Source organism: Phyllobates terribilis, unplaced genomic scaffold (assembly GCF_046119375.1).
Source record: "Phyllobates terribilis strain yellow unplaced genomic scaffold, ASM4611937v1 Scaffold_1__5_contigs__length_1240528914, whole genome shotgun sequence".
Lineage (NCBI taxonomy): Eukaryota > Metazoa > Chordata > Amphibia > Anura > Dendrobatidae > Phyllobates > Phyllobates terribilis.
In genome coordinates this window covers 247,581,000-247,605,986 of record NW_027362761.1, presented here as the reverse complement: position 1 = coordinate 247,605,986, position 24,987 = coordinate 247,581,000, and the positions used below count along the sequence as shown (strand labels likewise).

The window sequence follows — 24,987 nt, the reverse complement described above, 5'->3', positions numbered from 1 at the left end:
TACTGATCACTGGGGGTCCGACAACCAGGCTTTGCAGAATGGAATAGAAATGTGATTGTTTCATTTCTAGTCTATGTCTTAAAAGGACATCAGTTGGTCTGGCCTATAAACAAGGTAGGCAGGAAAATGGCATCTACCATCTCAAATGCCAGCAGTAACACGTACAGTACACGGTAGTCATAATACTTATGTATATTCTGCCCCTGCTGGTAAACTAATGACATTACAGCACTACGTGTTGAGTTTATACGCCTCTAGTTTTGCGGTTCAATGTATTCATTTGGTCATAAATTAACATTCTGCTTGATTACATAAAGCAGATTAATCTCTGTTCATTTTTATTCTTCACCAATGGCCACCACTGAACATACTGAATTCCATCAGGTCAATTCTAGCACTGAAGCTTAAACCACCAACAGAGGATGAGAAGCCCTGTGTGTCTTCTGTCAGTAACCAATGGAACAGCATTCAGAGCACGCGTCAGGGGGGCTGTCTACTGTATTGTAACAGATGGGCTGGGGACACAATTTTGTGGTAATTACGGGACATATGACCAGACCAGTCCTTCAGCCTCCTCCTATTAATAGATTTCCCCTGTGAGGTGTTGAGGACGGGCCTGGTCACATGCTCCTCCGCAGGCAGCCATTTTGAGGACATGATGGGTTTGCAGCTTGTAAGGAAAACTGAAGGAAAAGAATCTGTAATACTTATATATCAGTGTCACAAAATAATGTCCCCCTACATTTCTGTTAAAAGGGTCTAGTGCCTTTAATGACAAGGCCGATGCATACTGATCCCCTCCGCTGACCAGGAGTCCTCTCCATCTGAAGATGGATCAGTTCAACCAGTCACCTTTCTCTATTACCACCACCACAAACATCTGCAATGCCCACTACTTATTAGCTAACCCCATTACACTCAGCCTCCCCCTACATCACAACAGATTTCCAGAGTCACCATTTACTTTACTAGAATTTTCTGAATATTTTGGTGACATCTTCTTAGGTCTATAAGACCATGAGACCTCCCTTCTATCGTTACCATCTACCCTGTGTACTCTACACGACAACATTGGTGCCTATATTCCCTATTTATGCCCTATGATTGGACATGTGGATAGTACTGGTAACGTTCCTACCTTATTAGATGTGACCTCCTTACATTCCTCTCCTAATACTATTCTAGACCTACTATACTACAGCTGTCCAGGGCTGGAATGACGTTCACAGAATATTTTACATAAAACATGAAGCGGAGTCCTATCCTACATCTCAGACGATAAGCCTGAAGGTGAATACCCTCCTACAGCCCGTTGTATGGGTGAGCCTATAATACATCTTATACTAGTTTATTTGTTCAGTTGGAGGAATAAACCACACTTTTTGGGGGCGATTAAATAAGACTGTAGATGTGACGCTAGTCTTAATGAAGGCAGATTTTTCACATATAGTTTTGCAGCCTATTCTCTGTGTATATACATCCACAAAAGCTCCCCACAAACATTAGATAACTGTTGGCGCAACGATCATTCAGTCAGCAGCCCTCTGACCCCTCTGTTCGGTGTTCTCAGTGCAATATCTAAGTGGAAAATTGCAGCGTGGGCGCCAAGATCTGGATGGTGCCAATCGAAAGGCAAGAACTTCTATCGGTTGGAGAAATCACAAGTTTATTTAGGCAACATGTTTCAAAAGCAAACCCCCTTCTTCATTAGGTGAGATCAAGTGAATCACTTTTGAAACTCATTGCCTAAACTTATTTTTCCAACCAATGGATATTCTTACCTAGTCCGTTTCATCAATACCGTCCAGTTCTTGGCGCCCTCGCTGCATTTTCCCATTCGGATATCGGACTCCTCTAGCGTCAGCTTATCTCGAGAACAAAAAGATTGGACATGGTGGTTGCTTAAAGGAGTTATCTGGGACATTTTTTCTCCTATAGGACTAAGCACTTATTGCCAGGTAGTTTCTAACTAGATGCCTGTTCTGCCCTGTGACTATCTATCCCAGCTCAGAGCAATCACAGAACTGCTCCTGGTGGCGATTCTCCCACTTCTTGGGACATCAAATCAACAGAGCAGTTCCTTCTCGTCCACTCTGCTTCTGTCACATGGGCGTCGATGCTTAACTGCAGGGAGATGGCTGCCAATCAGCATGACAACAGAAACGCCCCGTCAACAGAGCAGTCCTGAAGAGTACAAGCTGCTCTAGCCATGTGACCGGAAGCAGGAGAGTCTCCAACAGGAATGGTCCATGATCGATCTGAGCCAGGATAGATTGTCACAAGGCAGAAAGACAGGCAGTTAGCAACTACCTGCCAAAAAGTGCTTAGACTAAGATGACCTTTAACTTCCCTGACATCATCTGTCAAGATACTCCCTCCCCCATATACGTGTACAGTACTCTTTATGCTGCAAGTGAACAATCAGTTTCTTTCTCTTGCTGTAGACAGCCAGGTGCATGTGCATTGCTTACCTGCAGAATATCAGCCATCTACATACATGGTGATACTTTCAGCACTGCTGTGATGAAAAACATTGTCTCTTGGCACTCATGTGTACAGGTAGTCCCCAAGTTATGAACTAGATAGGCTCTGTAGCTTCATTCGTAAGCTGGATATGTATGCAAGCGGCAACAGAGCCCAGGAGGAGAGGAGATTACTGTGCGTCATAAGTCCACAATATCAATATCGCCTAGAACGTGCAATGACATCAGATGTCTGCACACTGCCAGAAATCCATCAAGACAACGTAAAGAAGAGAACTGGAGGGGGGTGCCAGATATATCAGAGGTGAGGTGACTATTAGGTTTTTTTTTTTATTAAACAGCTGATGTTCATAACTAGGGGTCATATGTATGAGGAAACTCCGTTTGTTACTTTGACACATACTGTTAACATAAACCTTGCTGCAGACCAAATACACCGCTTAATGGTATTGGTATTCACTATTGACAATGGTTTCTTTCATGTGTCCTGACTGCAATATCTTTCAGGAAAAAGTTAAAGAGTAAGGCTGTGTTCACATGGCCAACAGTTATTTCCATTTATTGGGTCTGTTTTGGGATTACAAACAAATAAAATAATCCAGTACAGGATCGGAAATGACCCAAAAGGTCTTCTGTTTGACTCCCTTCCAGCTACAATCAGTGAATCAAAAAACATGTCCAGACCCCCAAGAACAACTTGTGGCAACCAAATTTTTTTTTTTTGTCATAAACATTTCTATGGGAAATAGATGGTCAACGGACAGAATAAGGTGCTACACCTCTAGTGCAAATGGATCTGCTAGAAACAGAACAAAAACAGGTGCAAATTTGAAACCAAAGTGTGCACCCATTGTGCTCCGAACACATCAGTGGCTAGCATTGTTGGCTTGCAGTATTGGAGGCCTGGGAGTTTGTATGCTCGGCTCCTTTCTTCTTGGCATTCCAGCCACACTAAAAAAAACATATTGGTTAATTGTCTTTCCCTTTCAAAATAAACTAGTTTCCTCTCTATCTTGTGTCTAGTGATGTCTTCTGCAGAATCGGACACGTTCCACACGGCACAAACCAACACAATTATACTGTACATTGTGTCCACAGCTAACTGGACAAATTAACTCACCGGTTAAATGGAATTAGGTAAGACTTAAATGGGCAGTCTGAGACTTATCTGATTGCTAGTGGTGTGATACCCGCCAGATATGATCAGTTGGACAGCTACGGCACATCCGCCCACAACTGATCAGAATAGAGGGCGGACGGGCAGTACCCAGCCACGGCCACTATACCATTGACAGATCAGTGCAGCACCGCAACCGAGCACTTCCAGCTGATCGGCATGGGTGTCCCACCTATGAGATATTGATGACCTATCCTAAGCATAGGCCATCAACATAAAAGTCCCGCACAAACCCGATAAAAAAAAAAGAAAGAAAACCTAAAATCTGACTGTTGATCCAGAGGAAGACTACAACCTCTCTGGATATTAATTTACCCATATTAGGGAAAATTCTTACCAGACTCCAAATTTAGCAATCTCTGGATAAACATCCATCTCCAGACATTCTTTGATCCACAGGCATTAAAAGGGGCAGAATATATTGTTGACCTCTTCTCAACTCCTATTCTCTAGAATAGGTCACCACAATTTGCAACAGCTGATTGGTGGGGTGCTGGTTGTCAGAACCCCGCCGATCTGATATTATTGACAGATCTTGTGACTAGGTCATCAAATTTCTACTGACCGGAGAAACTATAAATTAAAATAGAAAAAAAAAATACACCAACAAGAAGGTTCAATCTTTAATTTTTCTTGCATTTTTATTTAAAAACTATCCTACTAGCTCCTACTAGTGAAACATTACGAGTACTTTAAATGAGAAAGGGGGTCAGAATATGGGCCAAGGCTCACTAATAGTACGTAAAGCACAAAACCACACACAAAGGTGGCATTGTATCCCTGAGGAATCTCATTTTATTGTATCGATCAGGACCGCACAATCACCGTGTCCATTTACAAGTGCTGCTCAACAATCTGAGTGTTCAGTAAAAATCCTCTTAATCTACCACAGAGTCTCAAAAAAATAGCAAACGGGAAAAAAAGTACAAAAAGGGTTTTCTTTCTTTTATTTGTTTACACGTCTCCAAGGTCTGAAAAACACCATTTACACCTCACGGCGATCGAGAAAAGGAAAAAAAAAAAACATAGGCAATGGAAAAGGAAAGTCCAAGAGAAGAAAAAAAAAAATCCTCACACCTTTATGGTGCCTGAAGTCAGAAGAGACGGGCAGCGAGGAGAATGATGGCAGAGTCCTGACACTTTAAACAAAATCACAATTAAAAAAAAAAAGGAACATTTTACAAGAATTGCTAGAAGAGCAGCACAAGAAATATGAAAACGGCAAGCTGGAAGAGGAGGCGGCAGGGGAATCGGTCAAGTGCACGGAGGGACACAGGAAAACCAGCCAGCTCTGAAGACTGGCAGTGCCACTTTAACCACGTAACTGCCACACAGCAGCATCAAGTCCATGAAATAATGGAAGGGTGTATAGATACAATGTGAATGTCATTTCAGAAAAAAAGTGAAGGGGTTTTTGTAGGTTGTGAAAATTCATAAAGGATATCATTTTCTGACCAGTCCAGTTAAGAGGAGATAATAAAATAATGCCATATTGGTCCATTTAACCATCACATAGCATCCCAGCAGTCTGTAGCAGCAAAAGCACAGGTGACGCACCTCAGACTCATAGGGCAAGTGAAGAAAAGGCAAAAGGAGGAATGAGTAGAAAGACAAGACAAGGGGATTTACTTCAAAAGCAGAGGGGGGGACAAAAGAAGAATGCGAGTTGGGAAAAGGAACAAGTCGCAAGTGTTACTTCCTCCTCTTTTTTGATGGGGTGGGTGCATGTGCATGTCCATGACCCTTCCTCTTCTTACTGCTACTTTGTTCCTCCTCTTCCTCATAGCGACTTTCACGGTCAGCTGTTGAGAAAAGACAGTTAACATTCATTTAATCAAAGCCCCAAATCAATGTGACATGCGAAAGCACATGACTTCTTTTCCTTAAAAGGGTTCTCTCAGTTGCTTAAAAGCAAAAAGACAAGCAACTTTGCAATTTACCCCTTATTAAAAATCCTCTATATTGTCAAGTACAGAGGCATTTTCATTGTTTGTGGTCCGTTGCCTAGGTTTACTTGCCACTGCTGCAGTCTGTCAGAGGTGGCTGGCTTCATGGGCAAGGAGCGTGCACTTGCAGGTGCTACTCTGAAGCTGGCCAGAACGTTGGATCCGGCCAGCATAAGTGCCCCAGCTTTCCAGTGATACAGCAGAGGTTGTGTTGTGATTGCATAGTTTGAGTCAATAGCCCAGCCATGCCTCTGGTCCGAACGATCAATTATCAAGAGCCCACCAGCTCTGTCAACACAGCAGAGCGGAAGAGAAGGCGCTGCTCTGTCAACATGACGTCAGCAAAAGCCGCAGAATCATCAGCAAGAGCGGTCCGTGACAGCTCAGGGCCGGCAGAAATCGGCAGCAGCAGTTAGTTCTTAGCCCCATAGCAAAAATATTAAAAGTCCCGGATAACCCTTTATTACATCAATCAAGTTTGGTGACATACTACCAGAAAATCAGGTAATCAATAGAGTTTCCTACCCGGGTTATGTGCCTCTAGTCTGCCTCATGGAAAAAGAAATCAAATAAAAGAGGACATATACCTTTCCTAGCTTCTTCTTCTAGTTCATCCCAGTCTTTCCCACTCTCTTCATCGCTGCCTAGAGAATCTTCACTGTAAACTGGAAATGGAAAGAAAAGTTTTATCTATACACAACAGTTCAGCCATTTACTATTGCTTCCTCTAGCCAATGCGGTGGCCTCCAAACTTCTACTTCCACCGCCTCTACATAAAGTCACAAGCAGTTGATCAGACCAGAGTCAGAGGTAAATTCCAATTATACCTGAATCTTCGGTTTCATCAGAATAATCCTCATCGCTGTCTTCTTCCTCCTCCTCATATTCATCCTCTGAGGGGTTGAATGTCTCGTCTTCTACTTCTGACTCTGAACCTGCTGCTTCTGCATCACTGCCCTTAGGGAAATTAAAAAAAAAAAAAATGTGAACACAATAAAACATTTCTTTTATAAAACATTTTTAGACTGATTTCCTAAAAGACTAGTTGTACTGCACAATGCAATCAGTTAAAACAAATGCCCTGCTCCGGGCTTCTACTGTAGGAATGCAGATCTGTCGTTGAAAGACATAAATGGGAAAAAAAGATAAGAGGTTACATGGTTTCAGGCGAACATAAAAGTTGCTTAATTCTCTCACCTCCCCTTCTGGTTCAAGGAAAACCCAGCCGCCCTGTTCAAAGAAACCTTCAGGGTCATCCACAATGGTTTTCATAATTTTAGTCCAGTTCAGGGACTGTACGCCCTCAGTGTACTTAATATCACATGAGCTGCAGAAGAAAATAAAGCAGCATGTAAGCTCAAGCATCTTCATTATTTGGGTATCAAAATTTAGGAATAAGAGAAGTGCTCACTTTAGCCACTCTTTGATTGGGTCGAGGGATGCCACAGGAATGGCATTGATCATAGTGACCTTCTTATTGTAGTCTTTGTAGACTATGACCATATCAAAGTTCTTCAGGTGAAACTGGACTCTCTCAAAGTGTACAAGCTCCACCTCGTCCAGCGTAACAACAAATGGAGGCTGTCAAATCAAAACCAACATGTGAGAAAAGGAAATCTAAAGTCAGGCTATGTGCCCACGATGCAGAAATGCTCCGGATTTTTTCCTGAGCGTTTCTGCATCTCCCTGGCAGAAAAATCGCATGCGGATTGTACATGCGGATTGTACATGCGGATTGTACATGCGGATTGTACATGCGTTTTTCCTGCCAGGGACATGCGGATGTGAAGCGTTCTTCACAAGCATTTCCACATGCAGGTTGACGAGCGCTTTCCAAGCGATTTTAGCATCACTTGGAAAGTGCTTGACAACTTGGTCACACTATATAAATCCATGCAACCGGCATGGATTTATATAGTGTGACGGTAAAGAATGGTAAAAAATAAAAAAATAAATATATACTTACCTCTGATGGCCCCCGCAGTCTTGCTTCGCTCCGTTCTCCCTTGCCGGCAGATCGCGGTACACTGAAGGACCAGCCGACGTAAGCATCGCGTGACCCGTCACATGACTATGACATCAGTGCAGGTCCTTCAGTCCATCGCGAGCTGCCGGTAAGTGAAGACAAGGAGAACGGGGGCCATCAGAAGGTAAATATAACATTTATTTTATTCTTTTTTTCACAGGTTCTATGGTACCCAGGTCCGGAGGAGAGTCTCCTGTCCTCCACACCCGGGTACCATCCGCACATTGAAAAGCGTGGAATGCGCATCTACAGATGCAGGGATGCGGATTCCATGCGTTCTAATGCAAGTCAATGGCGGCGAAAACGCAGCGCTTCCGCAAAATAATTGGTAGTGCTGTGTTTTTTTCCGCAATGATAATCCGCAGCGGAAATTTCCGCAGCATGTGCACAGCACATGCGGATTATCATTGGGGAACATGGCAGGCCTTCTACCATGCGTTTTTTAAGCGTTTCTGCAGCGTTTTTGCCGCTGCGGAAACGCTTAAAAAACGCATCGTGGGCACACAGCCTTAGGGCTACTCTGAAAAATTAAAATTTCATATCTAGTAACACACTATATGGCAAAAAGTATTGGGACACCTGCACATTACACTTACAGCTTTTGTGAGTTCCCACTCTAAATCCAGACATTAATAAGGTAGCCCCAGGGAGAGTGAGTGCGGACACCGCTGGAACGGTGCCAGCACAGGAGGTGAGTATAGCCTTTTTTATTTTATTGGGACAAAACGTGGGATATGACAAAGAGTAGTCCAAGTAGTGGGCAACTTCTTTAACAGCCTCTCCCAATAATTTTGTCCATATAGTGTATATAGACTCTTGGTGAAAAAGTAAAAGAATACTCACCCATTCTGTCGTGTTTACCAGAGCGCTGCTTGTTGGTTGCAGAAGACATGTACTTCTGTATGGGGCTCCATTGAACCTAGAACATGGACATGAAATCTATATCATGGAAACATAAAACTTTGTACTACTTAAAAATATAACCACAAAGTAAATATATCATAAGTTTTGATTGGTGGAGTGTGTGTGCAGAGACCCACACAGATTGCCAAAAGGAAGTGGCTCAGTAGAGCGCTGGTTCATGGACTTTCTATTATGCCCATCTTCTGGACCTTCGTTCGAGTGATCACCACCCAAACAAAAACATCCAGGTTTTTTAAAGCACAGTTGCCCCAGAATTTGGTTAAAGTGTATGTTGTTAGTGGTAACATTCCAGAATTCTCCCACTAAAAACATACCCAAGCATTTACAGTGCAATTGATTTCACAAAACTCAAGAGACCTGATTTTGTTTGGGTGCCTCCAACTACAATCAAGAGCAAAGGATCAAAGTCTTACCCCAAGTCTCTGAATGGAACCTCGAACTCCAGGTCTTCTTTTGTTAATGATTCAACCTTCTCAATGAAGTTTTTGAAGGCAGTTTTCAGTTTGTGCCTCATCTCTCTCTCCAGCTATCAACGCAAGATAAACAGATATACAAGATTTTTGGTTTAGCGCGTTTTACAATATAAATGACACATACAGAGTCGTATAGTCACAGCATAAAATCAACTTGGATTCCATATAAAAAAAATGTTCAAGTAGCTAAGAATACGAGGAATCAGTTATCTTCTAGCTACAGGAGATCTTGTAGGAAAGGTTTTGGATAAGCCCGGCAAATAAATATTTAACCCTGTAACATGTATGAAAATATTCATTTTTGGATCAAATAATTAAAGGCAATCTATCAGCAGGTGTTTGCTATGTAATCTGAGAACAACATGAGGAGGGGCTGAGACACAGATTTCAGGGGTGTGTCACTTATTGGGTTGTGTGCTGTTGTTTCCATACAATGATCGTTTTATCACCAGGAGATCATCACTGCCCAGACTAGATCTCTCATGTCAAGTGGTCCGACCACGTCCCCTCCTCTGATAAGCAGTTCACTGTCAATGGACATAGAAAGATGTGGTGTGGGTATGGTTAGCTTTCTGAGCTCTGCTGCATCTGACAACCCTGATTGCAGCATTTATGACACACCGACTAAACTAAGTGATACATCGCTGAAATCAGGGTCTCTGTTCCTACATTATGCTGCTCTCAAATGAGGTAGCAAAAACCTGGGGACCGAGCCTTTAAACATAGTGTGACAGCATTATGGATTTACACATTCCTACTTCGAGGAATCAACCCACTCACCTGTTCTGCATACAGATCATCGCGGTCATGCATGTGCTGGTGTTTTCCAAGATCTGTGGTGATCTCTCCAACTTCTGTATAGAACTGGACGTCCGTGTGCCTCTTTTTTCCAAACATTATGGCATTCTGTAAAACAAAAAAGTATGGTACGTGATAAGCTAATTGTATGCGATCAGATGACTGTGGGCCTTTTGTTAAAGGGTTGTCCATTACTCAGACAACCCCTATATTTCCCCCAGTAATAGAACACTTATACTCACCTCCAGTGCAGGAGGTGAGTATAAGTGTTATCATTTTACTGGTGGAAACGTAGGAATTCAGAAGACGTTGTCTGAGTAGTGGAGAACCCCTTTAAATTACAAATGTCTTTTTCATTACCTTGAGGTGGAAGTGAAGCACAATGATCATCTCGCCATCACAAGGCTGGAAAATGGCATGTTTAATGTTATTGTATAAAATATCCACTTTATCTCCTCTCACTGATGTGAAACGGAAACCTGAGAAAAAAAACAAAAAATAAAAGTATGAATGTTTATCTAGAAAGGGTCATTTGACCAGGTTGTCTAATTCTTTAGATAGTAACCCTGTCATGAACCAGGGTATTTTCCATTTTCTTCGCTCTTTTGTTTCTTCCTCCCATTCTTCCAAAAGCCATAACTTTATTTTTAGGTCGATATAGCAGTTTGAGTGGTTGTTTTTTGCAGGATGAGTAGTAGTTTAGAATGACACCATTCATTTTAATATACCAATAACTGGAAAATGGTAGAAAAATTCTAAACGTGGTGAAATAACGAAAAAAAAACAAGCAAACCCACAATCCCACAATTAATTGTGGGTTTTGTTTTCACAGCATTCACAATGCCTTAAAAATGACATGGCAATATGATTCTCCAGGTCAGGCCACGGCCCCACTATCAGTAGTCGGTCAGTATTTTTTCTCAGGAGTGGGAGCCAAAACCAGGAGTGGGTGATGAATACAGAATTAGTTAGTTGTTTCTATTATACCTTTTCTCTGATTGTTCCTCACCTGGTTTTGGCTCCCACTCCTGAGAAAAAAATACTGACCGAATACTGATCATGGAATGCAATGCAAATGCATTTTAATAATATACAGCGGGTAAAATAAGTATTGAACACGTCACCACTTTTCTAAGTAAATCTATTTCTAAAGGTGCTATTGACATGAAAGTCTCACCAGATGTCAGTAATAATCCATCCAATCCACACAGGCAAAGAAATCAAACCATAAATGTCGATAAATTGAGCTGTGTGTCATAATGAGAAATGACACAAAGGCAAAAAGTATTGAACACGCTTAGGCTATGTGCGCACGATCAGGAATTGCATGCAGAAATTTCTGCAGAGTTTCTGGCAATTTCTGCACCTCTTGGCAGCAAAACCGCTGTGGAAAATCCGAGGCGCTTTTGATGCATTTTTGCCTATGGATTTGCCATGCGTTTTTTCCAATGCATTGTACTGGAAAAACGAAGGCCAAAACGCACAAAGAATGGACATGTTGCTTCTTTTTCTGCACATGAAATTCAGTCAGGAAAAATCCTGACCATGTGCACAGAACTTGCAAAATGTCATAGGAAACCATGGGATAAGGTTTACAATGCGTTTTTGGGCCATTTCTGTGAGGAAAAAACGCACCAAAAACGAATCGTGTGCACATAGCCTTACTGAAATGTATTTAATACTTCTTACAAAAGCCTTTGTTGGTGATGACCGCTTCAAGACGCCTCCTGTATGGAGAAACTAGTCGCATGCCTTGCTCAGGTGTGATTTTTTTCCCACTCTTCCACACAAACGCTCCACAGAGAGAGCTGAAGCATAGCAGTGTTTGTTAATAAAGGATCCCTACATTTCCAATTATTTTGGATGTGCTGCCTCCTTTTTTTGGATTTATATACTAGAGATATACATCTACCCATCTCTACCACCCTATCTATACAGGCTGGTCTTCACAGGAGCACCATAATGACAGGTACAGTGGAAGTACTCTTCAGGGCTGCCAAGGCATCCCATTGGCACACCGCGATCACATCCAGGAGGCAATCCGCATCATACATACAAGTATGTTTAATGTCAGGAAGGGGTTTTCTACTAAAATTATACTGATGACTTATTGAAGCTGATCTGCAGTACCCAGGAATAGCCACTTTACAGTGTGGAGGAGCTGTGGTGTTCTGTACATTGCTTACATAAAGCCCCCATCTCACATAGCGAGATCGCTGCTGTGTCACGGTTTTGGTGACGCAACAGCGACCTCACCAGCAATGTCGCTATGTGTGACACTTTGCAACGATCAGGCCCCAGCTGTGAGGTCGCTGATCGCTGCAAAGTGTCCTGGACCGTTTTTTGGTCATTGTTCTTCCGCTGGTCAGCACACATCGCTGTGACCAGCGGGAACAGCGATCAGGCTGGTAACCATGCTAAACAGCAGGTTACTAGGGGCACATGCGCACATAGTAACCCGTTGTTTATCATGGTTACGAGCCTGCTAAAGTGAGCGGTAACCTCCCGCTCACTGTAGCAGAGTGGTAACCATGATAAACAACGGGTTACTAGGAGCGCGTGTGCCCCTAGTAACCCGATGTTTACCATGGTTACCAGCCTGCTCCTGCTTCAGCAGGCTGGTAACCAGGAGCAGGACATCGTGTCGCTGCTCCCCTGATCGTTGGTGAGCCTGCCTGTTTGACAGCTCACCAGCGACCACATAGCGACGCAGCAACGATCCCTGACAGGTTGTATCGTTGTCGGGATCGTGGCAGCGTCGCTAAGTGTGACGGGGCCTTAAGGCTGTAGAAGCTTTCCGCAGATAAGTGAGGATGCGGTGTGTCGTAACTCAACTCTTCTAATATTGGTCACATGACTAAATCAATATCATTTAATCTAAAAACAAGCATATCCGTGTAAAGCAAACTGTACAATCTCACCACTGCCAATGTAATAGCTAACCAAAAGTGAAAAACTGACATTTCTCAAGAGCTATGTTTTTCTTTAGGATTGGGGTTGAATATTGAGACAATAGAGGCTGGTACATTGGCAAGTTTCTGTAGACAAGAACAAGACCTGGTAGAAATGATGTCTTGAGGAATTCTTTTGAAGGTTCACACTTACCATTTACATGGGCCTCAAGAGAGCCCTGCATTCGCTTCTGTGCAATGTTAGGCCTAATGTACAAGTCTTTCAATTTTGGATTACTGCGATTAAGATTAATGACAAGGGAATCTTGCTTTACAATGCCCTGTAGAAGAAAATGAAGTCATCAATTAACATTCAGAGAAATCACGCCTGTACGATACAGACTTCATCTTCATTTCTCACCTCTTTCTCCTTCTCTTCTGCCTCCCTTGTCTTGTATCGTTTCTGCACTTCCTTGATAATTCGGAAAGCATTCTGTAAGTTAAGTGATGGCACAGCAGTCTCTCCAGGGGTCTTCATATTGGAGGCCCGGTATGTTCTGAATAGCCAAGAATTATAGAAATCAAGAAAAGAAAGTTCTATGGAAACCAAATTGTTGTACCTAACAATACTTACATTTCCTTCACAAATGTAGCATCTGGGTTAGGGAAAATATTGCCTTCATTTCGCCCTAAAGCACTTCCAGGGCAGTAGAAGTTGATACGGAGGTACGTATAATCACCCTCAACGGACATACTAATATTCTGTACACAATGAAACAGAAAACGTATAAGAAAAAAAATAATGATCACCCAAAAACAATCTGCCAGTGTATGCCTACATGGGGGAAAAAAAAGTATTCACTTTTCATACTTGGCGCCAGTGCTATGCCTATTAATTCTGGTGCCAGTCATCAGTAAAAGCATACGTAAGGGTACTGTATTACAACTACAGGTCCGTAACTGCTTGTAGCCAAAATGCTACAGAAATCCGATGCCATTGATAAATCATAGGCCATGACTGCTTACTGGACAGCTTGGTGATCAGTGTTCTCCAAGGTAACAAAAGGAGCTGCCACGCAGTTCTGGGCACACTTGGCACAAGCATGCCCACGGGCCATTTTCTTTGGCAGGAATGTCTCCAGAATTTTCGATGCTGTCAATTTAGCATAACAAAAAACAGCTCACTTTACATGGAGCAAGTGCTCAATTACCTTGATGGTGGCAATATGGAAGGGAGTAGCTATTCCAAACACAGGCATAATCACTGTCTCATACTTTTTGTCTATATAAATCTTCATCTCCCGAATTTCAGACTCTTTTGGAATTTGAGATGTGTTTTTGTATGAAACATTAGACTTGCGAGCCCTAGATGAAGAAAAACAATTATTAACAGTGAATAAAACTGCATAAAACAATACAATGAGATTGGTTAAGATAGGGGAGTTACTTCTGCGCCTGCTGCTCGCCCTTCTGTTCCGTTAGCCTTCTCCGTGCCTCATCATTCAGTTGTGTCGCCAGCTCTTTCTGATGTGTCCGGCGCTTCTCCTCTGCCGTCATTTCATTCTGTGGTAGAAAACAGCAGCGACAAGGAATATAAAAACCAAGACAACCTATGAAATCTTTCAACTTCATTCACTAGTCAAATACAGAACGTACTCTAGTTCTTTCCGTAAGCAGTGCTGCAGCTCGAGAACCTCGGTCAAGAAGATCCTCAGCTTCGTCCTTTTCTTCCTCCTCCTCTTCATCTTCATTCTGATGAGACAGAGCAGTAATTATATGGTGCTGTGATTGGACTAGGACTAAGAATACTCATATGGTTTCAAAACAGTCAAAAGAAACCAAATTTTATGATTTTATCCAAGTTACCTTTAAAAAGATTCCAACATTCTTTACTTTTTTCTTAACACCAGTAAGAATAGTTGCTGGTCCCTCCTAAGAGAAATTTACAGGGAGAAATTAAAAAACTACCATACTATGGGAATTTTTTTTTCTAGAAACATCACTTCAAGTGCCAGTTTTTCCTTTAAAACAATGATCATGACTGCTTAAAGGGGTAAAAGCTGGCAGGCATATAAAATAAAGCCAGCCAGTAGTCATCCTCATCATCGCCAACATCAGCTCTCTGCAGCTGCTCTGGCCTGTTTTAACTGCAGAACTGACATCACGTTGACAGGGCTGCAGCCAATCAGTGAGTTTCGACTTGACATTAGCGCTGCAGACAATAACAGACACCGGAAGCAGTAGTGTCGGAGATTTGGCACTGGACTTGGGGAGAGTGAGTACAATCGGCAACACTGCGATAGAGGAAAGCAATCATTCATTCTGTGTTAGCAGAGAATGCTAAATAAGTAGGTTTTTACTGTTTTTTTTTTCTAAACCAAAAGATTCCTTGCCAAAGTTTTTGGGGGAAAAATCCGGAAAAAAAGAAGAGGATATAGAAATGTAAAAAAAAGTGTCCATCAGTGAGCACTGCTTATAAACTGCCCCCATACTTCCATGCTTACCTCGTTAACCAGCACTGTGTCGCCAACAAACAAGGCGTAGGTCTTCTCTTCTTGTTTCTTCCCTTCTTTGTTGGTGAGGTCTGACAGGCCCAAGTGAACACTGAACACCATTCCTAAAAATAAGAATTTATGGTCAGGGAAAAAGAGGGATTTTTGGTACTCACCGTAAAATCTTTCTTGGAGCCTTCATTGGGGGACACAGGACCATGGGTGTATGCTGCTGTCGCTAGGAGGTTGACACTAGGCAAAAAAAGAAAATAGCTCCTCCTCTGTAGTATGCACCCGCCTACAGGCATTAAGCTCATCAGTTAGTGAGTAAAGCAGTAGGAGAAACCATAACGTAAACAAATATACAATGGGGCACCTCAGAGAAAAACAAACTGGATGCCCAACGGGGCCAACTGGAGGAACATATGCCTAAACTCAGGGAGGGTGCTGTGTCCCCCAATGAAGGCTCCAAGAAAGAGATTTTACGATGAGTACCAAAAATCCCTCTTTCTTTATCGCTTCATTGGGGGACACAGGACCATGGGACGTCCTAAAGCAGTCCCTAGGGTGGGAGAACCAAGATAGCCACAAACTAAGTCGGACTGCGGGCAACTGCAGCCTGCAGAACCTTCTGTCCAAGACTGGCATCAGCCGAGGAATAAGTGTGGACCTTGTAAAACCTTGAAAAGGTATGTAGAGAAGACCAGGTTGCGGCCTTACAGATTTGTGAAGCCGAAGCCTGATGGTGAATCGCCCAAGAGGCCCCCACCGCCCGAGTGGAGTGAGCCCTTACCCCCGGAGGGGGAGGTTTGCCTGAGACGCGATATGCCTCCAAAATGATTAAACGTATCCAGCGGGCGATGGATGACTTGGAAGCAGGAACATCCTTGCGACGCCCCACGATTTAGTAGCCGGAGGTCACAATCTCCTTGACCCAGGCGTCTTTATCGCCGAGACCCAAGCGTCTTGGAACAGAAGTAGACGGCCGCCCACCCTAGGAGAGGTCCCAGGTAGGGGTGACCCGTCATGCTGTAGAAAATCTATTGGATCGTGATCTGGATCCCAAGGGCTTGGTGGAGCGACCCATTGCGTGCCAGTTGGGGGTGGGCCTAAAGGATGGCTTACGTCTGGCCCTCTGCGTTGTGGTACGGTCCTGTTGAGAGGAGTAGCCCGGTTGGGTGAACTGACGAAAGGACCAGAACTGAAGGGAACGTCTCCTAGGAAAGGGACGTTTGGGCCTGGGCTGGGGAAGGGAGGTGCTCTTGCCCCCTGTGGCATCCGAAATGATTTGGTCTAACTTAGACCCAAACAGTCTGTAGCCTTGAAAAGGGAGATTAGTTAGAGATTTTTTGGATGCTGGGTCAGCGTTCCAAGCCTTCAGCCAAAGAATTCTACGTATCGCAATAATATTGCTAGAGACGCGGGCTGAGCAGGCAGCGGCGTCGAGGGATGCCGTGAGCAGATATTTCCCTGCATGGGCAATCTGATCCGCTAGATCAGCCAGATCGTCTGGGAAAGCCGCCGTTAAGATGCCCTGCCTAAGCTGCTTGGCCCATGCGGACACTGATTTTGATACCCAAGTTGATGCAAAGGAAGGACAAAGGGAGGCACCAGCAGCCTCGAAGGCTGACTTAGCCAAAGCCTCCACCTGTCTATCCGTAGTGTCCTTGAGGGAGTAGCCGTCTGGGAGAGACAGAACAGTCTTGGCCGAGAGACAGGAGGATCCAGTTGGGGACTCCGACCATTTGGCAACAAGGTCATGGTTAAACGGATATAGCATGTCTAGCTGTTTCTTTCCTGAGAAACGCTTTTCTGGATGCTCCCACTGTTTTTGAAAGACACTGTCAAATTCTGCATGGTTAGAAAAGGTGCGTGCTAGGCATTTAATTTTCTTGAAAGAGACGGAGTGGTCCTGAGAAGGGCCCTCGTCCTCCTTAACGTGCAGAGTCTGGTCGACGGCCGAAATAAGGCTGTCAACCATGTCCTGGATTTTGGAATATTGGTCCATGTCGGTTCCAGAATCAGAATCTGATGCAGAGTCAGATCCCAGGGCGACCTCTGGGGAGGAGGTGTGGGATGCAGGGGGCATCTTGGAGGATGTCGATGGTACAAGACAGCTGGATGAGGAGCTTGCGCGAGTTCGTTTCTGAGAACGTACTCTCAGTCTGCCCTTATGAGGAGGGGGCAGGGGTGCCTGCGAATCGTCCGTGGGAACGTTCGGAGCACTGGTAGCAGTGGATAACATAGGCAAGCATTCTAGGACCTGAAACAGAGATTGGGTTACTTTGGTGAGGTCAGAGACAGATTGGGACATAGCAACAGCCCACTCCGGAGGAGAGGGAGTTCCTTCCTCCTGGGTGGCGGGGGGTTCTTGGGGTGCCAGCATGGTGGGAGGTTTGCAGGACGAGCAGAAAGCAGTTGTCCGACCTGCGGGCTACTTAGTTCTGCAAAGTGCACAGGCGTAGCATGTGACTGTGTGGGAGGGACGGGCAGAGAGCTCCCTGGGTCTGGGCATACGTGCCTGACAGGGATACTGTAGAGGTGGGAGCCTGAGGGTAGGAAAGGTGTGTGTGGGTGCGGGACAGAGCCTATCCGGTCCTGGATGTAGCCGCAGTCCTGAAACCCATGTCCTGTGTCCCCCGTCCAAGATCTGTAGCTGAGGCCGTGGTGAGCTGTTATCAGAAACAGCGATGCTAGGGAGAGTGATGCCGCCGGAGAAGGGGCATGACGGCGTAGAAGGGTGGAGCCGAAGCAGAGAGCACTGCCCTGAGTGACAAGGGGCGCCGAGGCTCTGATATGCAGAAGGAAGGAGGGGGCGGGCTAAAGGACCCTCCGCTGATAGGTCCACGGAAGGGCTGGTGGGCATGACAAAAGCATCACTATGATCCTCACCCTTAATAAGCCGATTGTTGGAGGGGTGGGGGCTGGTAAGAGGAACGCCCCCCCCCCCCCCGAGACGCCCCCACGAGGGGGAAAAGAAAAAAACGCGGGCAGTTTTGCCGCGCATAGTCGGCAAGAAGGAGGGGGGCTGCCGTGGACGCCATGCTGCAGGGGACGCGTAGAAAGAGGAGAGGGGCGTGGCTTGGGTAGCGCTGTAACTAAGCACTGTGTATTATAAGCGCTCGCCGGTGATGTGAAGTGGAGACTGCAGCAGGCGTGTGGCAGGGAGCACTGAGAAATTTACAGCCCCCTTGGGGGGGGGCATATACGCTTATAAGCGAAGCCATGTCAGGGCTCTGAGGGGCCTGCTGATGCAGCAGAAGGGGGAGGGATTGTACCTTTTCTAAGGTCCCGACGCCGCCTCTTCTCCCCTTTGAGGATGGTCCCAGGAGGTCCTCAGTGGATAAGGGGGATCCTGGCTCTTCCTCCTTCCGCACTGTCCGGTCCTGGACAGTGCGGGAGACGGTGTTGACCCCAGAATCTGGGGGAAGGTCACCCGCAGGGACCACAGTCTCCCTCCCAGGCCACTCCGAGGAGGGGGCTGGGGTGGAGAACAGGCAAGGACTGGCCACCGGGAATCACCTTGAGACACCGGGAGGTGACAGGGGATAAATCCTGCCCAGAGGGTCCGAGAGTGGGCAATGTGGAGAATGCACACTGCTCTCTCGGTTGCTTGTGTAAAGGGGGTAACAGGGGACGCAGTGTTCCCTGTTAACCCTGAAGAGCTGTATCTCAAAAAGAAAGTAGAAAGATTAATAAAACACCACAAGGTTGGATCTGATAGGATCCAGGGCTACCTCCTACAGACACTAAGCTAAAACTGATGAGCTTAATGCCTGTAGGCGGGTGTATACTACAGAGGAAGAGCTATTTTCTTTTTTTGCCTAGTGTCAACCTCCTAGCGACAGCAGCATACACCCATGGTCCTGTGTCCCCCAATGAAGCGATAAAGAAAAATTTTCTTTTTTGGTGATCAAGATCATTTCACCTGCATAAGGTTTATTAAAGGAAGAAATAAACTGGACTCATACCTTTCTTCAGTTTGTACTGATTTTTGCTATTTAATACAAGAGATCCTTCCCGAAACTCTATTCCCATCGCAAAACTGGAAAGACAGAATAAATAGGGCGGCAGCAGATGTCAGCAAGAAGCAGGGGCTCAGTCGCAGGCGGTATTATGCACAAGTGCTGCACCTACCCCAGGTTCTTTGTGATCTTGCTCATTAGATCCGGTTTCTGCTTCTTCACTTGATCCATAATGGCTTGGTAGATTTCACTTATTTTTGCACCTGGTTTCAACAACAACCATAATTATGTTCTATTCTTTTAAGACTCAGTTCACACATCATTTTAGAATAACAGTCAGAGTATAGGCCAGCAAAACTTCTGAAGCCCTTCTACCCCCAAAATTAATCATTGGACCCCATTTAATTGACAGATGCGTAAAAAGAAAACTCCCCTCACTTGGATAGCTGCTGCTGTATGCTAAGCACTGGATGAAATTTCACAAAATGTGGAGGATCATAACCTTCACCTATAGAAGTGTACTAGCTGAGGTCAGAGGTCGGCAATCCTACAAATAGGAGCTGTGCAGCTCAAGATAGGGGTCACGGCCCTCCTGGAAAAGGTCCTAATTATAAGCAGCAACCACATGCTGATAACTCATTAAGCACCTACCATGCTTTAACTCCTTGAACAAATCATCTTGCATCTGTAGCAAAAAGTTGTAATTTTCCTGCATTTCCTGTGTTGGATCCACCATGAGGGTGCGCACTAAATTGGAGCAGTAGGATTTGTAGCGGACGCCCATGGCACATGTGATCGCCCCAAAGTGCATGTGGTTTTTGTCACTGCAAGCAGAAATACAATTGAGACGAGTTGGATATCCAACACTTTAAGTGTATTAGTCCACGTTCACACGTTCCGAACGAGTGGAACAATCAGATGAAAAGTATAATAGAAACACGTCACCACTTCTGTATTAATCACTCATTCCTGATTTTCGCTTACACATCCTGATGTAAAATACTGACCGAATACTGATAGTGTGAACGTGGTCTTCGGAGTGAGAACTCACCTGACAACACTGAATTTTAGATTATAATTGCCTCCACTCTGGATTATAGGAGGATAGCACATTTCAATGGTGGATGGATCTGTCCCACCCAAATACTTCTTATCTTCTATGGCTTTCTCCACAGACTCTGCTAGCTTGCTGTGCCGTACTTTCTAGAATGAGAGCCAAAAATAAATGTTTTATGCATTTTATTCAGAAGACTAATTAGATAAAAGGTGTTGTCCAGTGAAAAGAACAAATCACCTATCCACATGATATGATAACATTAATTGGTGGTGGTCTGACCACTGGGGGGCATAACCGTGAACTTTTCTCCCCATCAGAATGGAGTGGCAGCTCGTATGATCAACCACCACTCCATTCATTCCCTATGGGGCCCTGAGCTTGGCTTTTACCTACAGAGAATGAATGGAGTGCAGCACCATTTTGTAACAGGGATAAAAGTGCCACTTCAGGGATGAAAACACCCTGTTCTGCTGATTGGTGTGGGTCCCAGCACTCAGACCCACACTGATCAGTAGGCTGAGGTTGTCCAATGAAAACAGGTCAACTGTACTTAAAATGGGGCATTTTATTACCTCATCAGCGTCCACAATCTCCATGACACGCTCCTTGAAGAACTTGTTAAAGACATCAGCGGTAATGGTGGCTGCTTTTTTCATAAGGTTTAGTTCGCCATCCTCTTTCACAGCAACGGTGTAGGCCACAGCAGCACTCATATCAACCTAATGGACAAGAAGAGACTCAAGATAAGGCCCATGTTCCTTTCTTCATTGTTTTAACCGTAGCATGGAGTGATCATTCAGAAAATGTCTGTGCCACCTGTATAGATATGGCCTAACTGGCAACTAAGCCACTGATTCCGGCAACATCTCCTGGAGATTTCCTCTATAAGCACAGCAATGATGTTCTTCTCGCTCGTCACCCGTCTGTATTTTACAGCAGCAGCTATTACCCATTTACAGTTTCCTATGTATCCATAAAACTCAGATGCTAAACTGTGGCTCCGGTGATGTTTTTGTGCACCCATAGACTTGAATGGCCAGGTCTCAACCGATTTATGGAAGAAACTAGTGCATGGTGCTATTTTTCACACGCAGATTTGATCAGTGAAAAATATAAATACTCAACTGCTCTGCCCCATCGAATAACATTGGTCCAAGTGCTCTCCGTCTTTTCCACAGATAGCACTAGGACCGAAAATACAGTCATGTGAGCGAGCCATTACAGAAAGTGATGCAAAAAAAAAAAAAAAAAAAACACTAACGTTCAGTCATGGAGTTTTCGTCCAGAAAATCGAATGCTTTTGAACAATTGATATGAACAAATTGTATGTGAATATCTTGAAAAATTTCACACTGGCCATTAAGCCTAATATTAGACTGATTTTAAGCGTCTGCACAGATGAGCAGAAATAGACTAGCTGTGACTCAAATCGATTGTATCGAAGTGTTTTCTGAGCATGGTGTGCTCTGTGCAAAAGTCATTGTGAAGGGAGGGGGAGGAGGTGAGCTGTACCATCACCTACTGTGCTCGGAAGGTCCTGTTAGGCAGGATTACAGTGACAGCTATCTGGGTACTAAAAACAACATACTGCCTGTGAATAAAGCCATGCACAGCTCTCAGTGTAGTGACATTAACCTCTTTACTGCCAATAAAATAATGGGCAGCAGGAAAGACAAGTCAGACACACAAGGACTTTATACATGTAAATGTTCAGTTCTTACCTTGTCAAAGCCTTCTTTATTCAGGCAATCGTACCAGCTTTTCATGAAATCGCCCGGGAACTTGTCCTTGCTAAAAACACCGATTCGTTTTCCTTTCTTGCTCCCTCGGATTGCCTCGAGCATCTTGTCGAAGTTTGCCTTGTTACCCTCGTTTTGCTGTAGAGGAAAGCACATTTTTAGTAATGGATGTTATCATACAAGCTTGGAAACAGGACATTATTTAATGCTATATTTTCTTCAAAACAGAAGTCCCCCACATTTAAGCAGAAAGTCCATCGAAATCCAGTCATTGACTGCAATGAAGGAAATGGAGGCCAAAAATGAAACATTGGACTACCCATGACCTCCTTGTAGACTAATTGTGTATCTAATACAGACATACACCGCAGCAAAGGAGATGAAAGAGTCCGGGTCTAATATTTTAGACTGCCTGGGTCCTGTTTTTCAGATGGAAGACCACCACAGAAGTCATGAACATGGACCAAGATGTCATCTGAGCCTTTCCTTAATCAGACATGAATTATATTAGTTGGGTGACAACTCAAAGACTAAGATTTACAATGATTTTTAGTACTTGCAGCTCTTGGCAATAACATGCTATGATACCAGTCCAGCCGCACAATGATAGTTCCATATATCACTCCTTAACTTCTAGAGAAATTATTCGGATGCCTCAAAATAAAGAGTCTATCAAAGAGGTTTTTTTTTTTTGTTAATTTAGGGCAGCAAATTTCCCTAATACCACGGATCCAGTAAAAGCTCCCTATGTCCTGGCCCAGTGATAATCATGCTTAGGGAACTTCGCCCCATGTCCCCACAACTTGTGGTTCTGTTCAGTGCGGTCTACTGCACCCATGGTCTTACGCTTACCATATTCATTAGATGGCTGTCGGCCAGCAGCCATCTCCGCTGACACTCCCATACACAGTAGCGCTTGTCCGTCCGGCGGGCACCCATGTTCTCTACGAGAACACCACCAGCTGACATGACAGCCGGCAGTCTATCTCCGGGAATCAAAATTGGACACATGCAAGACTGACATCTCTCTCAACCAGTCGGCCGGCGCCCCCATACACAGACTGCTACCGAACCAATCAATATCAGCAGGTTGGGCCAATATTAGTGTGATGGGGCCTATAGCGGCACTGTGGAATCCACCATCTATCTCCTGGTGCTTTGTCATAGTGGCATGAGCTACGGTGTGAAGTAGGACACATACCTTCTCGCGGACTAGCAGTGTGATTGCTGGGGTGCCATTAGCGTTCTCATTGCCTTTTGTGTTTGCGATCTGCTTTAGAAACTCCACTTTTTTCTTGCTGGCCATGAAGAGAATTTTCTCCTCGCAGAAAATCATTATCGTGTCAGTTAACTCATAGCCAAAAAGCCAGGTCTAACAAGAGCAGACAAAAAAAACACTTAGGTCGTGCTGCAAAAAAGAAACACAGACATATTGTACTAAACCCCCCTCACCTGCAGGGCGGTGGACTTGGCGTACACGATCTCCTCGTCCACTCCTACTGACACCACAATGGCATCCACATTAGAGAAGTCGTCTTCACCTTTCTGAAAAATAACATTAGTATCAGTAGAAGGAACAAAATGTCTCCTGAGAATGACAATTACACACGGGTGTCATGGCCGCCTCAGTTAGTCACTTACACTCATTCACTGCCAGCATAGAAGCCACATGCTCCGGATGGCAGCGTCAGTATTAGCATGGCAACTCATCACAGGCACGGATGCCATACACCGTGCATCCAGTGGCCACGGTCAGACTTGAACTCATGGCCACAGCGTTCCAGGACACTTGTGCTAACCACTAGGCCACCGGGCAGCCCTGCAGATGTCTGCTCAGCCCCCATCACCTTCAGGAAAGCATTACATGGCGACTCCGGCACAGGACAGGCAGACTAAGATCGCTGTATGCCGCTGCCACATTGGGGCATAAGGTGGGTGAATGGGGCACACTGCAACCCGAGGGCACCACACCAAGCACTGGTGACAACGGCACCCCATCCACCTGCACTATCAGTGGCATCCAGCCATCTGTGGCCATGCCGTGTGTGGCGCCCAGTCAGCATTAGGCCGGGGTTCACAAACTTTCTGGGAAGAAATAGGAGAGAAATCACTAGGAAACCAGCAATACAAATGCATGGCACACTGTACCGGGGGTCTCACACAGGGAGGGGGTCAGGCTGGGTGACACATGCTGAGCGGCCCCTTATGGGGCTGGCCCTGGCATATAACGAATACTGGGGCACGCGAAACTTTATTAACCCCTCACTGCTGGATGGAGGATACAGCATGTACACATGCGGGCAGAGGCCGCACACGTGACCACACACCAGCCCGCCGCCATTCATCACCTTCCAGTTGCTGTACAGCCGCTTAATTCGCCGGTAATAGGCCTCCTTATCCAGGCTGACCGCCATCCTGGTCCTGTGCCCCCTCCCGGAGCAGGCCGGGCTTCCCGCGTGTTTTTCCTAATCTCCTGGCCGGGGCAGCTGGCAGTCCGTTGGGGAGGATTCCGGGAAACACCGCGGGCTGGATGATGGCCTGCGCGGGCTTCTAGCTCCAAACGCACAAAACGATGGCACGTAGAGCGGGAAATCCCGAGCTGCTACAGCGAACCGGGGGGCGGAGAGAAAAGACCGACCTAGGCGGAGAGCAGCGCCCACAGCGCCCCCTGCCGCCGGATATGCGCATCTATCGACTGCTGTAAAAATCTCAGCGGAGAATAACAGGAGTTGTCACCGGACGCTGCACCGAGGCCTCCCCGATTCTATCCGTTATCAGCGGCGGTCATTCAGGATTAGCGAATATACTGCGCGAGATCTAGGCATCCTGCTGCAAAGTGGAGCAGGTGCCCTAACCAATCAGGTCACGTCTTTCATTTTCAGCGTGCCTTAGGAAGATGAGAGCTGTAGTCTGATTGGTTGCTTTAGGCAACTTCCTCACATTTACTAGCACTAGTTTTGCCAGAAGGGTTGTCCGGAGTCACAAGATCATGGCTGCTTTCTGTTCCAGTATCTCC

At 45.1% G+C, this 24,987-nt stretch overlaps 1 protein-coding gene and 1 non-coding gene across 2 annotated transcripts; both read right to left on the bottom strand.

The window, feature by feature from the left end:
• Nucleotides 1–4,579: 4,579 nt before the first annotated feature.
• On the bottom strand, nt 4,580–24,642 carry SUPT16H (SPT16 homolog, facilitates chromatin remodeling subunit). The gene is made up of 26 exons (XM_073671140.1): nt 24,320–24,642; nt 23,424–23,516; nt 23,173–23,343; nt 21,954–22,109; nt 20,805–20,951; nt 20,227–20,378; nt 19,827–19,999; nt 19,348–19,438; nt 19,182–19,255; nt 15,223–15,335; nt 14,585–14,650; nt 14,375–14,470; nt 14,166–14,281; nt 13,930–14,083; nt 13,353–13,480; nt 13,140–13,275; nt 12,933–13,059; nt 10,188–10,306; nt 9,810–9,935; nt 8,970–9,082; nt 8,476–8,551; nt 7,018–7,187; nt 6,804–6,933; nt 6,434–6,563; nt 6,194–6,271; nt 4,580–5,462 (listed from the first exon to the last, which is right to left on the bottom strand). The coding sequence occupies exons 1-26, from the start codon at nt 24,383–24,385 to the stop codon at nt 5,353–5,355; spliced, it is 3,111 nt and encodes a 1,036-aa protein (XP_073527241.1). The 5' UTR covers nt 24,386–24,642; the 3' UTR covers nt 4,580–5,352.
• LOC141175033 (small nucleolar RNA U6-53/MBII-28) lies at nt 23,592–23,689 on the bottom strand. The gene has a single exon (XR_012253006.1). It is a non-coding gene; the product is annotated as a small nucleolar RNA U6-53/MBII-28 (small nucleolar RNA).
• Nucleotides 24,643–24,987: the final 345 nt, after the last annotated feature.

What these genes read in the sequence shown, in the direction of transcription:
- SUPT16H (XM_073671140.1), bottom strand. Translation starts at nt 24,385, where the DNA reads ATGGCGGTCAGCCTGGATAAGGAGGCCTATTACCGGCGAATTAAGCGG. An exon ending in TCAGTACAAACTGAAGAAAG is followed by an intron (nt 15,336 to 19,181) that starts GTATGAGTCCAG and finishes TCTTATTTTTAG; the next exon opens with GAATGGTGTTCAGTGTTCAC. An exon ending in ATGTTGGAATCTTTTTAAAG is followed by an intron (nt 14,471 to 14,584) that starts GTAACTTGGATA and finishes CTGTCTCATCAG; the next exon opens with AATGAAGATGAAGAGGAGGA.